Source organism: Parathielavia appendiculata (genome assembly GCF_033297405.1).
Source record: "Parathielavia appendiculata strain CBS 731.68 unplaced genomic scaffold N657scaffold_8, whole genome shotgun sequence".
In the NCBI taxonomy this organism is placed as follows: Eukaryota; Fungi; Ascomycota; class Sordariomycetes; order Sordariales; family Chaetomiaceae; genus Parathielavia; species Parathielavia appendiculata.
Window position 1 is genome coordinate 297,360 of NW_026944227.1, and position 15,697 is coordinate 313,056.

At 56.1% G+C, this 15,697-nt stretch overlaps 4 protein-coding genes across 4 annotated transcripts; all 4 read left to right on the forward strand.

The window, feature by feature from the left end:
- Window positions 1-1,497: 1,497 nt before the first annotated feature.
- On the forward strand, window positions 1,498-2,634 carry N657DRAFT_575144 (GroES-like protein; the record flags this gene model as incomplete). The annotated part of the gene is made up of 2 exons (XM_062789081.1): window positions 1,498-1,687; window positions 1,754-2,634. The coding sequence occupies 2 exons, from the start codon at window positions 1,498-1,500 to the stop codon at window positions 2,632-2,634; spliced, it is 1,071 nt and encodes a 356-aa protein (XP_062646388.1).
- A 709-nt stretch (window positions 2,635-3,343) lies between these two features.
- Window positions 3,344-5,517, forward strand: N657DRAFT_646323 (PLP-dependent transferase). The gene is made up of 4 exons (XM_062793100.1): window positions 3,344-4,083; window positions 4,148-4,773; window positions 4,823-5,181; window positions 5,241-5,517. Exons 1-4 carry the CDS (start codon window positions 3,821-3,823, stop codon window positions 5,322-5,324), a joined length of 1,332 nt encoding a protein of 443 aa, XP_062646389.1. The 5' UTR covers window positions 3,344-3,820; the 3' UTR covers window positions 5,325-5,517.
- Window positions 5,518-5,670: 153 nt separating this feature from the next.
- On the forward strand, window positions 5,671-10,159 carry N657DRAFT_646324 (uncharacterized protein). Its single transcript, XM_062793101.1, has 11 exons — window positions 5,671-6,000; window positions 6,071-6,100; window positions 6,170-6,242; window positions 6,298-6,369; window positions 6,424-7,145; window positions 7,196-7,958; window positions 8,011-8,481; window positions 8,533-8,762; window positions 8,821-8,968; window positions 9,021-9,441; window positions 9,531-10,159. Exons 1-11 carry the CDS (start codon window positions 5,935-5,937, stop codon window positions 9,766-9,768), a joined length of 3,234 nt encoding a protein of 1,077 aa, XP_062646390.1. The 5' UTR covers window positions 5,671-5,934; the 3' UTR covers window positions 9,769-10,159.
- A 1,021-nt stretch (window positions 10,160-11,180) lies between these two features.
- N657DRAFT_574660 (HECT-domain-containing protein) lies at window positions 11,181-15,075 on the forward strand (the record flags this gene model as incomplete). The annotated part of the gene is made up of 4 exons (XM_062789046.1): window positions 11,181-11,811; window positions 11,879-13,885; window positions 13,940-14,949; window positions 14,998-15,075. The coding sequence occupies 4 exons, from the start codon at window positions 11,181-11,183 to the stop codon at window positions 15,073-15,075; spliced, it is 3,726 nt and encodes a 1,241-aa protein (XP_062646391.1).
- Window positions 15,076-15,697: the final 622 nt, after the last annotated feature.

Consider the following 15,697-nt stretch of genomic DNA (forward strand, 5'->3'; position numbering starts at 1 on the left):
CGTTGTTCGTGGATTTTGGCTTGTTGTCGAGGGTGGGCGCCATGAAGCCGTCGGTTCAGGGTAGACTGTGGGATGCTGTACTTTTCCGCTGCATCTTTCTGTGAACAAAGGCCTTCTTGAACCTCGGCTATAGCCAATTGAATAAGCTCTTCCCGGATAGCGGTCATGTTGATTTTGGCCCAGAAGTGGATGAGTTGTGTTGAGTTGAAGTTAGTCATGTCTGGAATGGTGGTGCGGTGCCAGGATTCCATTGTGGGGCCGATTCCGTTGCGGGGTCCAGACGTCTAGAGGACTACGTAACTCATGTCCGTGGAAGCTCGATTTGCCCGGCATCAAAACAGGTCTTCAGCGGAGAATTGTCGATATCCCTACGGAAGATCACCAAATATATGCCCCAGCTCCCACCGAACACTAAGACAGATTACCAGAGCCCCAGCATCAAAAACAAATGAGACAGTTTCAGAATCGCCCAAATAACACGCCTCTTGCAAACCTGAATAAATTTCTGTAACTCTATGACTCTCTGAATAGCCTCTCACCTTCCCTCTAGAGAACAGCTTTCACGCCTCCGTACTTGCCGTACTGCTAGCACCGCCTGACAGAACTCATCGGGGCCCATCCGAACAACCGCCAACGTGGTCCAAGTACAACTCCACCCCTGGTTTGTTTGTTAGCGCGGAACTTAGGTAGTCCAGGTGTTACCCTTAGTTACACCTCATCTTCTTTCGCTTTGGCCTACTTCTATGTTTTCTTTGTTTCTTTCCTCTTTCTCTTCCTCTTTTTCTTTGTCTTTCTCTTTCTCTTTCCTTACTTTCTGTCTTCACATTTCATTATATTTTCTACGCTGTTTTCTTACATCTCCTGGTTTTATTCATGTCTTGAGGAAGTGCCCCGCCATGTGTCACGCCAACGAACAAATGAGGGCTGGATTGTATCTAACCCGGTAGCCAATGTTCCGAGTATGGCGACATCTGAATGCAGGAGATTCGTCACGGCGAGATCGGTTTAGTGACAGTCTGGTGCACGGTCTCAAGCAAGGCAAAAAATCGAAGATTACCAATGATGGACCTCGGTCAACGACCCAAGACCGAGCCCCTCGGACTCGCCAGTGTCATCAGTGCACCGTGAGAAGATCCAACTATCGCGAGAAGCTCCAAAATACCTCGTCAGCCAACGCACACACCCAATTCCTGCCTGAACATAGCGTGCCGTCCCGGAGTTAGCTTAAGACCGTTCTCTGCCTTCTTTGTGTTTACACCGGCGTGAGGATTTCACAGGCTTCAGGACCCGGACTTAGCAGAACGCACATGTCTGGCAATCATGCTGAGGACGGGACATACCGTACGGGTTCAACACGAATGATATAAAGGCCATCGCCGAGTTCAGGGACACGGCCCTGGATGGGTCACAGTACAGTTCATGGCATCCGTAACGCTTCAGTGGTAACAGTCCAGAAAAAGCAACTGCACCTTGGGCATAGAGTTCTCGTCTCCTATCATGTCCAACAACCTGGCTGCGGTCCTGCCATCCGCCGGCAACGACCTGGTCATTCAGCAGCGCTCTATCCCCTCTCCCGGGCCAGACGAGGTCCTAATCCGCAATCACGCCATTGCCGTCAATCCCATCGACTGGAAGCGGCAGGCCCTCGGCTTGTACGTCGCTTCGTACCCAACGGTCCTCGGCACGGGTACGTCACCCGCTCTCTAGACGCGTGTTAGTAGTTGTAGGCCCCCTCTAACTCCTCTTTCTCAAGACGTCTCGGGCGTTGTGGCAGCGGTAGGCTCTGCTGTCAGCTCGTTCAAAAGAGGCGACCGCGTGCTCGCCTGCGCCCCGGTCACTGCCACCGGGAACCCCGACCACGCGGCGTTTCAGACCTATACCGTAGTGCAAGCCTCTACGGTAGCCAAGCTACCAAACGCCCTCGACTTCCAGCACGCCGCCACGCTGCCTACATCCGTCGTCGCCGCGACCATCACCCTCTTTGACGTCTTCGGCCTGCCCCTGCCATCGCTCCCAACCAACACCTCCACTTCTACTACCACCACCACCACCACCACCACCAACCCGCCCGTCGGCATCCTGGTATGGAGCGGCGCCTCCTCAGCGGGCCAAACCACGATCCAGCTCGCCCGGCTGGCAGGACTCAAGGTGTTCGCCAGCGCCAGCCCGCGGCACCACGCCCTGGTGCGCTCGCTTGGCGCGACAGAAGTGGCCGACTACCGCTCCCCGTCCGCTGTCAGCGACCTCGTGGCTGCCGCCGAGCGCGCCGGCGCCGAGATCCGGTACGCGGTGGACCCGATCTCCACCGACGAGACCGTCCCGCTCGTGCTCGATGTCCTGGCCAGGTCGAAGGGGGTTGGGACCAAGAAGCTGGCGCATCTGTGGACTTGGCCTGAGCAGGTCGCGCTGCGTGAGGGTATCGAGGCTGTCTTTGTGAGGGGGAGAGCCATCTGGACTGAGAGGCGGGATTTGGCGGCCAAAGTGTTTGGCGAGTCGCTGAGCGCGTGGTTGGAGACTGGTGAGGTTGTGCCCCAGACGACTCGAGTTGTTGAGGGAGGGCTTGGCGGGCTGCAGACGGCGTTGGATACTTTGAGGAAGGGGGTGAGCGGGGAGAAGTTGGTCGTTAAGCTGTAAGGCGAAGGGGTGCTCCTTGAGTGGTGGGACCTAGAATAATCAACGTATCTGGTAGGCGGAGGAATGGGTAAGACGGGATGGGCGATCCATGCGGTGTGCCCGCCTGACGAGCGTCAAGCCGGAACGCAGCCCTTCTCGTGACTGAACAGGCAACTCTACAGTTATAATGTCTTCTCTTTGGACCCTAGCCCCGGAGCTCCCTCTCCAATTCCCATATCCTGCAAACCACCAAAACGCTCCCATGTACCCCGGAGATTCCCTAGGCATTAACCTAACTCCCATCTTGCAGGAGCCGTCACCGCCACCCCAGGCAGTGAGTCATCCTCGTCCGGGCATGTGGGTTGTGGTTGGGAAGCTGGCGGATGGGCGTGGAATTGAGTCAAAGATGTTGATTGTAGAAGCAAGGTGAGTAAAGGTTGGAATAACGGTCGGACTTGAGATTTGTATCAGCGCCCGGGCCGGCCTATAAGGCTCCTTCAACCAACACTGTCCGGTGTTCGTCAGGGTAGCGCCGCGGAGTTTGGATATGGTGATGGGACGGTTGTTGTGATAACTATTTTGACAACTTCAAAAGGTATGAGAGCTAGTGATAGCTCTGGCTCTCATGATCAAATCCCGATTATTGCCCGTCTTGGTCGCCGGCATGCCGCGTCGCAAACCTGCGGGTTCGTCTTCGCGGCTCAGGTACGGCCCTCGAAAGAATTGAGCTTCCTGTGAATCGGAGACGGGAAAACCCATCCGCCGGCCATCGTTACTCGCCAACGCTGGCCCGTCCTGTTTGTTACTCTTTCCAGTCGCACTGGGGGAAGTAGGTGGTTCCGTCCGCCGATTCTCCGGATCCCCCGAGCTCAGTCAGAAAAGATGCCGAACCAAAACCGGGAATGCGGATATTCTCTGGACCTGAGCGCCGCTACCGGCGGGGACCGCCCGAAATGTACTGAGTGTACCCCGTAAAAATCTCAATAATACTCGGTTCTCCATTTGGAGTGAGCACCGCCGATTCTCAGATTCCTGCAGCATCGTTCAAAATTTCATTCTCTTCGTTGAAATTCGGGAAGAGATCGGGAACTGCAGCTTACACGTAGTGGGAAACTCCCGCCCTTCCATGGTGCTACCACCCGAGGTATCCAAGTTGGCGCGTGGTACTCCGCGCTCGGTGTTCAGACGACTCCTAGAACCGGCTTCGATGCCCCGCCAAAACCCGCCGGACAATCACCCCGCCCGGCTATCACTCATCTCCAGACACCTCGCCCCGGTCTACCCGATCAACACGCCTTACGCCGTCGAGCGCCTACCGGACACCATTGACACCTCCCTGCTGCCCAAAACACAGTCGCGCAGTCTCTCTACCTCGCCCAAGATGTCGTTCCAACCCGCACACCCGACGCTTCTGATCCCGGGGCCCATCGAGTTCGACGATGCGGTGCTGCAGTCCATGAGTCACTTCAGGTATGCTGCATGGCTGGCGCTCGAAGGCTTGTGCGAAACTATGAGGTTGACAGATGAGCTATAGTGAGAGCCATGTTTCCGCTGGCTTCGTCGCAACCTTTGGCGAGACTCTGTCGATGCTGCGAAAGCTCTTCCAGACCTCGGACCCGGCGTCGCAACCGTTCGTTCTGTCCGGCTCAGGTACGCTCGGCTGGGATCTTGTGGCCGCCAATTTGATAGAGCCCGGTGAGGACGTCCTCGTGCTGGGCACCGGTTACTTCAGCGATGGCTTCGCCGACTGCCTGCGTGTGTACGGTGCCAATGTCACGGAGCTCAAAGCGCCCGTGGGCACCAAGCCCCAGCTGCCCGAGATCGAGAAGGCGCTGTCGGAAAAGAAGTACAAGGCCATCACCGTCACACATGTCGATACCTCGACCGGAGTCCTGAGCGAGCTGCAGCAGCTGTCCGTGCTCGTCCACCGCATCTCGCCCGACACACTCATTATTGTCGACGGCGTGTGCAGTGTTGCGTGCGAGGAGATTGACTTTGATGCCTGGGGCCTGGACGGCGTTGTCACAGCTAGCCAGAAGGCCATTGGCTGCCCTGCCGGCCTCTCCATATCCATGTTCAGCGGCCGGGCCATGAAGACTGCTCAAAACCGGAAGACGCCGCCAGCGTCGTACTTTGCCTCCATGAAGAACTGGACACCAAGTAAGGATTTATAGTCCTCTCAGCACCCGCGGCGCTGACCACCAAACAGTCATGCAAAACTACGAGGCCAAGAAGCCCTCTTACTTTGCGACCCCCTCTCCCCAACTCATCCATGCCCTACACACCGCGCTCAGCCAAATCCTGGTCAAGCCCGTGTCGGAGCGGTTCGCCGCGCACAAGGCCGCCTCGGACCGGATCAAGAAGGCCATCACCGACCTCGGGCTGAAGCAGGTCGCCGCCAACCGCGACGAGCAGGCCCACGGCATGACGGCCATCTACCTCCCTGAGGGCGTCAAGGGGGCCAACCTCCTGCCCATCCTCGCTAAGAAGGGCGTCGTGTTTGCCGGCGGCATTCACAAGGAAATTGCCGCGAAGTACATCCGGTTTGGACACATGGGCGTCAGCGTGGTGAGTGCTCGTCTACGTGAGCCAGGTCTCGCAAGAGAAGGCGTGCTAACATCTCCCAGCTCGATCCAAAGCGGAATGACATCGACCACGCTATCAAGTCGTTGAAGGAGGCCTTGGCTGAATGTGGATATAAAGGGGCATAGAGTGTATGTATTCAAAAGGGTAGTAGTGGTGTCTATGTGCCTACTTGTTGCAAAACCCTGTCCATTAGAACCCTGAGATAGACAACGCCAAGTCTTGAGTGGGCCGTCAGTCAGTTTCGGTAATGAGTCTGCAAGACATAAACACCATGAACAGAGATAGATACAAAAGAAGAGTAAATCGGATATGGAAGAGTTCCCTTTCACGACCTAGTAGGGTTAGGGTTGCTCTCCCCGTCGTCATGCGTCTTGGCGGAAACGGCATATTGGAGCCATCCGGAGCTTCCAGCGCCAGCAAGGCTGCATTGAAGGCGGGGTTGCAGCACAATCGAGAGGCTGGTGGGGTTCGGCCTTTTGGAGCTTTCGACCCGATCCTCAATCTCTTCCCATGCTTCCGTCATATTCCACTTTCAGTCGTCTTCATAGACTTTGACCGCCCTCTTGAATCTTTGGCACTCTTTTCCGGACTTCCCAACCCCCGCAGTAGAACGCGACCGACCTGCGTTCTGCATCGCCCTGCAACCACCAACTGTCCTTGTCTGCATTCGTTCGGCACTCCGTTTGCCAGCTTCCCCCGCGAGATTCTACAACCGACGTTACAAGGCCTGCGACCATGCCCGTCTCCATCGAGGAGTTGGACGCCACCGTCCGGGCCTTCTACGAGGGCCGCGGCGACCAGGTAAACCCGTGTTATGTACCCGTCTGTGCGTCGAACGAGCATGCTGATGACCGACTTTCTTTGCAAACAGCAAAAAGCTGCCCAAGCAGCCTTGAACCAGGCACGTATCCCAGCGGACCGCCGAGGCCAAGTCACCGCTCGATATCAGCGAGCTAACAATGCGCTGCAGTTCAAGGAAGACCCGGATGCCTGGTTGATGGTCGACGATATCCTCTCGAGGGCAACATATGAGCAAACCAAATGTCCGTCCTCTTTCGTTTTGGCCGAGGTGGTTCGAACACTCACATACAGTTCTAGTCCTGGGTTTGCAGGTTCTTGATAATGTGATCATGACAAGGTGGAAGGTCCTGCCACGGGAGCAGTGTCAAGGCAAGCTATCGAGCCCGTGGGAATGGTAAGAGACGGATGGCTGACAAATACTAGGGATCCGCAACTTCGTCGTGCAGTACATCCTGCAATGCTCTAGCTCCGAGGAGGCCCTCAAGACTCACCGCACCCTTCTCAACAAGCTAAACCTCGTTCTCGTCTCGGTCCTGAAGCAAGAATGGCCTCACAATTGGCCCACCTTCATCAACGAGATCATCTCGGCCTGCCACTCCAGCCTGTCCGTGTGCGAGAACAACATGATTATCCTGCGCCTCCTGTCCGAGGAGGTGTTTGACTACTCCGCTGAGCAAATGACGTCGACAAAGACCCGCAACCTGAAGACGACCATGTGCGCCGAGTTCTCCCAGATCTTCCAGCTATGCCAGGAGATCCTCAACAGCGCGACGCAGCCGAGCCTTATTAAAGCCACCCTCGAGACGCTGCTGCGCTTCTGCAACTGGATTCCCTTGGGTTACATTTTCGAGACACCCCTTATCGAAACTCTCCGCACACGGTTCCTCGAGGTGCCAGAGTTCCGGAATGTCACGCTCCAGTGCCTGACGGAGATCGGAGGTCTGCAAACGGGAGGGCCCGGCCAGATTAACACATACGACGAGCAGCTGGTCAAGATGTTCACCGAGGTTCTGACGACCATTTCCAACATTATTCCCCTGGACATGGATCTCAAGACGACATATCCCCAGAGCAACTCCCGCGATCAGGAGTTCATCCAGAATTTGGCGCTCTTCCTCTGCAACTTCTTCGGCATGCATTTGCCGGTAAGTTCCAGACAGCGTATGGGCCGTGGCAGGGCTAACCCACCGCACAGCTGATCGAGAACCTTCCGAACCGAGATTTCCTCACCCACGGCCATTTCTACCTCATCCGAATCTCACAGATTGACGACCGCGAAATCTTCAAGATCTGCCTGGATTACTGGCTGAAGCTTGTCCAAGAGCTTTACGAGGAGATGCAATCCCTCCCGATATCCGATCTGACGTCCATGTCTCTGGGAATGATGGGCGGCGGCGGCGCACCGAATCCGGCCCTGCTCACTAACTACCCGCTCCGGAAGCACAAGTACAACGAGGTCTTGTCGAACTTGCGGGTGGTGATGATTGAGAAGATGGTCCGACCGGAGGAAGTGTTGATTGTGGAGAACGACGAGGGCGAGATCGTCCGCGAGTTCGTCAAGGAGACCGATACGGTGCAGCTGTACAAGACAATCCGGGAATGCCTGGTCTACCTCACCCATCTTGACGTTGTCGACACCGAGCAGATCATGACGGAGAAGCTCGCGCGGCAGGTGGACGGATCTGAATGGTCGTGGCACAATTGCAACGTGCTCTGCTGGGCCATCGGCTCTATTTCCCTAGCCATGAACGAAGAGACGGAGAAGCGGTTCCTTGTCACGGTAATCAAGGACTTACTGGGACTGACCGAGATGAAACGCGGAAAGGACAACAAGGCCGTCGTCGCCAGCAACATCATGTACATCGTGGGGCAGTACCCGCGCTTCCTCAAGGCGCATTGGAAATTCCTTAAGACGGTTGTCAATAAGCTCTTTGAGTTTATGCACGAGTCCCACGAAGGTGAGTCAATTCTCCGTTGCGGAAGAAGGTTCGCTCTGCTAACCCACCCCAGGTGTCCAGGACATGGCGTGTGATACCTTCATCAAGATCGCGAAACAGTGCAGGCGCCACTTTGTTGCGCTCCAGCCGAGCGAGAACGAGCCGTTTATCGAGGAGATCATCAGAAACCTCGCCAAGATCACCTGCGATCTTACCCCCCAGCAGGTTCACACCTTCTACGAAGCCTGTGGGTATATGGTAGCCGCGCAAGGCAACAGGAATCAACAAGAGCGGCTCTTGTCCGACTTGATGGCCATTCCCAATGCGGCCTGGGATGAAATCATCAAGCAAGCCACGATGAACCCTGCGATCCTGCAGGACGCCGACACCATCAAGATCATTGGCAATATTATGAAGACCAATGTGTCGGCCTGCTCGTCCATCGGCCCCTACTTCTATCCACAGATTGGGCGGCTGTACAACGACATGCTGCAGATGTATGCTGCTACGAGCCAGCTCATCTCGGAGGCGGTTGCCCGTGAAGGTTAGTAACATTTCGGATTTCTGTCGGCAATGTGTGCTTACCATGTGTTAGGCGAGGTTGCGACCAAGATGCCCAAGGTCCGCGGTCTCCGGACCATCAAGAAGGAGATCCTGAAGCTCGTCGAGACATTTGTCGACAAGGCGGAGGACCTCCAGGCTGTCAGGAGCCAAATGGTTCCGCAACTGCTGGACTCTGTGCTGGTCGACTATAACCGGAACGTTCCGGGCGCACGGGATGCCGAGGTTCTGAGGGCCATGACAGCCATGATCACCAAGCTTTCGGTATGTCCAGACATTGCAGTACGGCTGTCTGGTTGAGACGCGCTGACCCCGGCATTAGGGCCTTATGGAGGACCAAGTGCCTGTGATCATGGAGAATGTGTTTGAGTGCACTCTTGACATGATCAACAAGGACTTTTCGGAGTTCCCTGAGCATCGTGTCGAATTCTTCAACCTATTGCGGGCCATCAACCTCCATTGCTTCCCAGGTATGTCCCCCCAGCTTGCGTTTTCTTGGTGCACCGTTCTAACCTTCAGCAGCCCTCTTGAAGCTCGACAACCGGCAGTTCAAGTTTGTCATCGACTCTTGCATGTGGGCGAGCAAGCACGACAACCGCGATGTTGAGACGGCCGGGCTGAACATGTGCTTGGAGTTGATCAACAACATCGCCGAGAAGACGGACGTGCAGACGTCCAACGCCTTCTTCAACCAGTTCTTCATCACGATCCTGCAGGACGTCTTTTTCGTGCTGACGGACCAGGACCACAAGGCTGGTTTCAAGACGCAGTCGATGCTGCTAATGCGCCTGTTTTATTTTGTGCACCCTGCCGACGGCACGCAGCCCAAGATTCAGGGGCCGATCTACCAGCCCGACCAGGCGCAACCGGGCACAAGCAACCGCGAGTTCTTGGCCAACTTTGTCAGCACACTGTTGCAGAACGCTTTCTCCAACCTCACGCCGTGAGTCATCCTTTCTCTTTGGTTTTCCTGTCCAACCCAGCCAGACCAAGAAATCATGAAACTCTTATGTTCTGACATCTATTTTCCAGGGTCCAAATCACGGCCTTTGTTGAGGGCCTGTTCACGCTCAACACGCAGTATGACAAGTTCCGGCTGGCACTGCGCGACTTTTTGATTTCGCTCCGCGAGTTTGCGGGCGACAATGCCGAGCTGTACCAGGTCGAGAAGGAGCAGCAGGAGCGGGATCGCCTCGCGGCGGACCACGAGCGCCGGTCCAAGGTCGGGGGTCTGCTTAAGCCCTCGGAGCTGGAGGATGATGAGCTGTGACTTGGGGAGGAGCTCAGAACGGAGTTCTTGCCCAAGGGGTATGAGCTGGGGAAGAATAGGGGGGTGGGGGACGGTGGTGGTGATGGTGGGGGCGATGGGTGGGAGTTTTACGGGTTGTGATGGTGAATTTGGGGGGAGGGAGGGAGGAGGATTAAGAGGCAAGAGCTTCTCTTCTATGTCTCTGCTCTGCTCTACTCTCCTCTGCTATGCACTGCGGCCGCCTGGTGAGTGGGGACGCTTGAGGCTTGAGGATTTCGAAACCCCTCTAGCACGGATGGATTGTGTGTGGGAGGAACGATGTGTTTCTGACCTCTATTTTTTTTACCTTCTAGGGTGTTTATCTTGCGAACCCTTGTAGTGATACCAATAGAAGAGGGTATGATCTCTTGTAGGTTTCTTGTCTCCCATTGGCTTGCGTGGCACTGTGTTTCTTTCGGCTGCAGTGACGCTGAGGTCTGTCTTGCAGTGCCCCATCTTTGTTCCTGGGATCCAATGTCACGGTGCCTGTTATGCCCCCACATATTGCCTGGTGAGTTTGGTTATGTATGAACTCGTATTCACAAGGTCTTCGCTTGGGTTGGGTGGTTTGGGGAAGGATGAGCATGCTGCAGTGATGGGTTCGGGTGCTTTTCCAAGGCGGTTCCTGCAGATCCCTTGGTTATTATTAGCAGGTTCGACCCTTTTGAGTAGCTGAGCATGCTGCGGTCTAGGTTTCAGGTCTGACGAGCTTTGACGTCTGATTTTCCGTTGTTCGACTGATTCTGGATTTGTTTGAGAGTTATGCATGAGCTGGCTGATGGGGACGGGACAATGAAATGCATGACCTTTTTCAGCCGCTGCGCTGCGCCGCGGTTGCGTAAAACCGCAGCGATTCGACACCTCTCACTGGACTGAGTGGGCTGCCTGAACCTGCACTTCTTCGGCCCTCGACATCGAGATCCAAATGGCAGCTCTGGCCTTTGCGTTGCATGTGTTTCAGCCTTTTGGCGAGAACCTTAACTCCCCGTCACTGATTGTGTTCTTTGACGTTGCTGTGAGCTTGGGCCAAGCATGTTCGTCAACTTGATGTGGCAGGCCATGCTTAGTAACGGATCTGGCTTGGATTCACTTCGCCGTCGGGACCCTGTCACGCAGCGGTGTCACCACAGCCGTCGTCGATCTGAATATCTGAGCTCAAACATATTTGACTGATCCACCTACCGACTGCCTTGGGGCGGGCTCCTGGCGTCGGTGAGTCGCGGCTTTGATCTTGCAGCTTGAGTCAGCTTGAAAACCTCTTCCTCGGTCTTTCTTTTGGTCGAGTTATTGGCGACCCTCGGCTGTCTCGAAGAAGCAAGGCTCCCAATGTTGGATAGGCCATCAGCGGGGAAACCGAGACCATGAGGCGCGCAAATGCAATCAACGACAACACAATGGCTGCCTGGCCCGACAGAAGCGGCGATCTTCGCCGGCCAGCAGGGCCCGGCCCAGTTCAGGGTCAACAACACCTGACGCCCCAACATGCGCATGGCGGACCGCACGGCACAACCCCCGGCGGACGGTACCGGAGCGCCTCTCGAGTGTCGGAGATCGATGTCTGGGACAACATGCAGAACCACCTCCTCCAGGGCGACGACTCCAGTTCGTCTGACGAGGATCTCCACCCCCGGAGCGGGAGCCACTCACAGTCCCGGCCTCGCCACATTCGCCACTCTTCGTTCCCATCACTCTTCTCGAGCAAGAAGAAGAGCAAATCGAGCCCCGTGGCTGGGGCGGACGATTTATGGTCTGATTCCGGCGAGGAGGGGCTCAGCAGTTCCAAGAGGAAACCGACGCCGACGATGCGCGGGCACCGGAACGGCTCTTCGATTGGCAGCAGGGACTTTGCGGCGGGCCGCTGCATGACGTGCGGGTCGCTTGTGCGCTGGCCGAAGGAGCTGCATATATTCCGGTGCACCATCTGCATGACCATCAACGACTTGCAACCTTCGAGCCTGGATGCAGGAAGAGAAGATGCTAATAGGGAGCCGGTCGTGACGTTGGAGGAGCCGCCTGGGGCGGCGAGTGGTATGAATCCTGACCAAGTCTCTTCCGACGCTCAAGCTGTTCAGTTGGCTGACACAAGATGCAGACAAGACCATCTCGCTCGCCTACACCAAGTCCCTGATTGAGCAATGCCTGCGCTCTTACCTAGCGTTCGCATTGAAGAGACAGAACCCGGGTGGTTCGCCGAGTGGTCAGGAACCACATGTCCCCCCGTCGTCGCTCTCCCCAGGCGATATCAGTTCGCTTGCGCTGTCAACAGGGACTCCTTTACCGCTGCGGCCCAAGGCTTCGCTGAACTTCGAGCAACGGCTGGTTCCGGGCTCTCCTCAGCGTCCGGTTCAGCACAGTCGCGCTCCAAGTTGGGGGGCCACCCCGTCTCGGTCCTGTTCCGCATCCTTCACAGACAGACCTCTACCACTCCACGAGTCAACGCCGCCAGGCTCTGGCTGCCGTCAGGGTCGACCGCCGCCGAGCCCGGGAGAGGAAGGTAGGAGAATTTTTGGACCACTGGAAGACTATATCACCAGGTGTTTCACCTCGTTTCATTGTTTGAATTCTTCTTTTTTGATACGTCGAAGCCATAATCAAGGGCTCAGTCGTGCAGGGGACAGCAGGCCTCGTCGTCCCTCGGACCACGTAGAAACTCGAAGAGAAGTCCGCAGCCCCAGCTACCCTGTCCTCGAGATGGACCCCAAAGTTCTGCTGTTGGGCGACTTCGCCGAGAACGGTACCTGGTGGACCGGAAATGACGGTGTGGTTCCAGGCAGAACGCCGTCCGGCCGGAGCCATAATAGCCAGTCCATGGTCAGCTCGAGGAGCCCTCACTTAGACTGGGCAGAGATGGAGGAGTGGTACATGGTCGCCATCGAACCAGCTCGGCCTTGGTCGCATATCTATGAGCGCTTGGTGGCCGACGACCCAGCTCTCGCCCTTTCCCCGGCCGCACTGCAGAATATCGAAGCCCAGATTCTCGCTGGACAGGAACATGCTCAAACGGCGCTCCTGAAGGCTAGCGAGACAATCCTCAAGCGCCCGGGGCGACGCATTACCGAACCACAGGATCTTCGGTTCCTGCTTATCATAACCGCCAACCCCCTTCTACACGCATCATACAGGCCGTATGCCGGCAGATTGCAGCCAGCGAATGGTCTACCAATACCGAGTGGTGCATCTCCCCGCGGTTCTGGACCTGTATCAGGTCGACACTCGGCCATCATCAAACGCATCGTGGGACTCATGTCAAACACACCCGTCGATTGTCACAACTATCTGGTGGCCTGGTTCGCCCGGTACTCGGAACCGTCCTTCGTGCAGACCAAAGATCTGATTGCCGGCTTCCTCACCTACCGTCTGATCCGCCAGAACGAGAAGAAATATGAGGCTCAAATCGACTATACAGGCGGCCTGATTCCGAACATGGGCCCGAGCCCGTCAGCTGCCTCGCTACACGCAGCTTTAGGGCAGGCACGGCGTTCGAACAAGAGGAAGCAGCCGGAGAAGAAGAAGGTAGTATATCAGGAAGACTGGCAGATCAGAGCAGCCGCCCAGATCCTCGGCTTTCTGTTCGCGGCTAACAACATGGGCCACGTCCGCCGCGACCAGACCAGCCATTCGGAAGGCCTGGGAACTAGGCATCGAGAGCTTGTTCAGGCGCCGGGCCAGATCCTTGCTACGAGCGACTTTTACGTGACACTGCTCGACGACTCGGATCTCGTTGCTGATTTTGAGGCCTGGGAGCGGAAACAGGGCCGGTTTTCGTTCTGTGAGCATCCATTTCTCCTGAGCATCGGCGCCAAGATTCAGATTCTGGAGCACGACGCCAGGCGGCAGATGGAGAATAAGGCTCGGGATGCCTTCTTTGACAGTATCATGTCCAACAGGGCGGTGCAGCAGTTTCTGGTCTTGAATATCCGCCGGGAGTGTCTGGTGGATGACAGTTTGAAGGCTGTGAGTGAGGTGATTGGGGCCGGGGGAGAGGAGATCAAGAAGGGGCTCAAGATCAATTTCAAGGGAGAAGAGGGTGTCGATGCCGGCGGCTTGAGGAAGGAGTGGTTTCTGCTTCTTGTCCGGGAGTTGTTCAACCCAGACCACGGTAGGTTCTGTGTTCTCAACCGCATGTCAGAAGCATCACTAACCGTGGCCCAAGGCATGTTTCTTTACGACGAGGACTCCCAGTACTGCTACTTCAACCCCAACTCGCTCGAGCCTTCAGAGCAGTTCTTCCTCGTCGGCGTCGTGCTCGGCCTGGCCATCTATAACTCCACCATCCTTGACGTCGCCCTCCCGCCCTTCGCCTTCCGCAAACTCCTCCACGCTGCCCCTACCGCCGCATCTTCCCCCGGCACCCAACCCCGCCGAGAACCCATGACCTTCACCCTAGACGACCTGGCCGAGTACCGCCCACGCCTCGCCCAGGGGCTTCGCCAACTCCTCACCTTCCAAGGCGACGTGGAATCCACCTTCTGCCTTGATTTCACCGTCGACACGTCACGCTACGGCGCCCTCGAAAACATCCCGCTCTGCCCAAACGGCGCCCACCGCCCCGTCACCAACGCCAACCGCAAGGAATACGTCGACGCCTACGTCCGCTACCTCCTCGACACGTCGGTATCCCGCCAATTCGAGCCCTTCAAGCGCGGCTTCTACACCGTCTGCTCCCACCACCACCAACCCTCCTCCTCCTCTTCTTCCTCTTCTACTACTGCTACAACAACAATAAACCAAAACTACCAAACCCCACCCGCCGCCGCCGCCGCCGTAAACGCCCTATCCTTGTTCCGGCCCGAGGAAATTGAGCTCCTCATCCGCGGCTCGTCCGTCACGGACCAGCCGCTCGACGTCGCCGCCCTCAGGGCCGTCGCGTCCTACGACGGCTGGGACCACCACCACCATCTCAATAATAGGGATTCCTCCCAGAAAAAACCAAAAGGGGACCTGGACCCGGCCGAGGACGAGCCGACGGTGCGTTGGTTCTGGGAGGCGTTTGAGCGCGCCCCGCCGCGCGATCAGAGGCGGTTGTTGGCCTTCATTACGGGCAGCGATCGCGTCCCGGCCGTCGGGGCTGCCTCGTTGGGAATTCGGATCGTTTGTCTTGGGGAAGAGTGTGGCCGGTTTCCGACGGCGAGGACGTGTTTTAATTCGGTTGGGCTTTGGCGGGTTAGAAGTGGGGGGAGGGGGATGGATGGAGAGGAAGGGGACGGGGAGGAAGAAAGGGAAAGAGAACGGTTTGAGGGGGTCTTGTGGAGGGCGGTGAGGGAGAGTGAGGGGTTTGGGTTGAAGTAGATACCGATACCCTTAGTGTAGGGAGCGCGGGTGTTGGGAGGTAACGTGAGGGGGCGGTGGATGGATGGTACAGTACTGGAGCGCGTTTCTGGGTTATGAAAGGTTTTTAAACGGGGGACGGAAGGGCAGAGTCTGTGAATGGGTTCCCAGGTGATACCTGCCGGACGGGCTTTATTGCGAAGGACCTAGGCACATATAATTGATAGATTTGACTTTACAAAACGCCTTTGGTATGAGAGTAGACCACTCAATTTACAAGTCGAGGATGCAACTGGAGGATAGAGTAACAATAGGAGGACTGTTGATTTCTTTTCTGACAAGAAGATAAAAAGAATTTATATAACTAGTTATGTTTCCTTTCTTATAAAGATCAAAAATCTTTCTTAATTAGTTAACGTTATGGGATTTAATGCCTTCTTTCCTGCAGTGAACCGATGGCCCTTACCTTACCTATATATTTGACATTACTTAGACATAGGTAGCAAAATGAGGAAGCCGCCAGTGGAAACTCCCTTAAGCAACGGGGAGAAGCAGTCTATTACCGGCTCCATGTCTGACCTTAGTACCTAAGTTACTACCGTACTCAGTAATGGTTTTGAATTGAAGCAGCTTGCCTTTCATA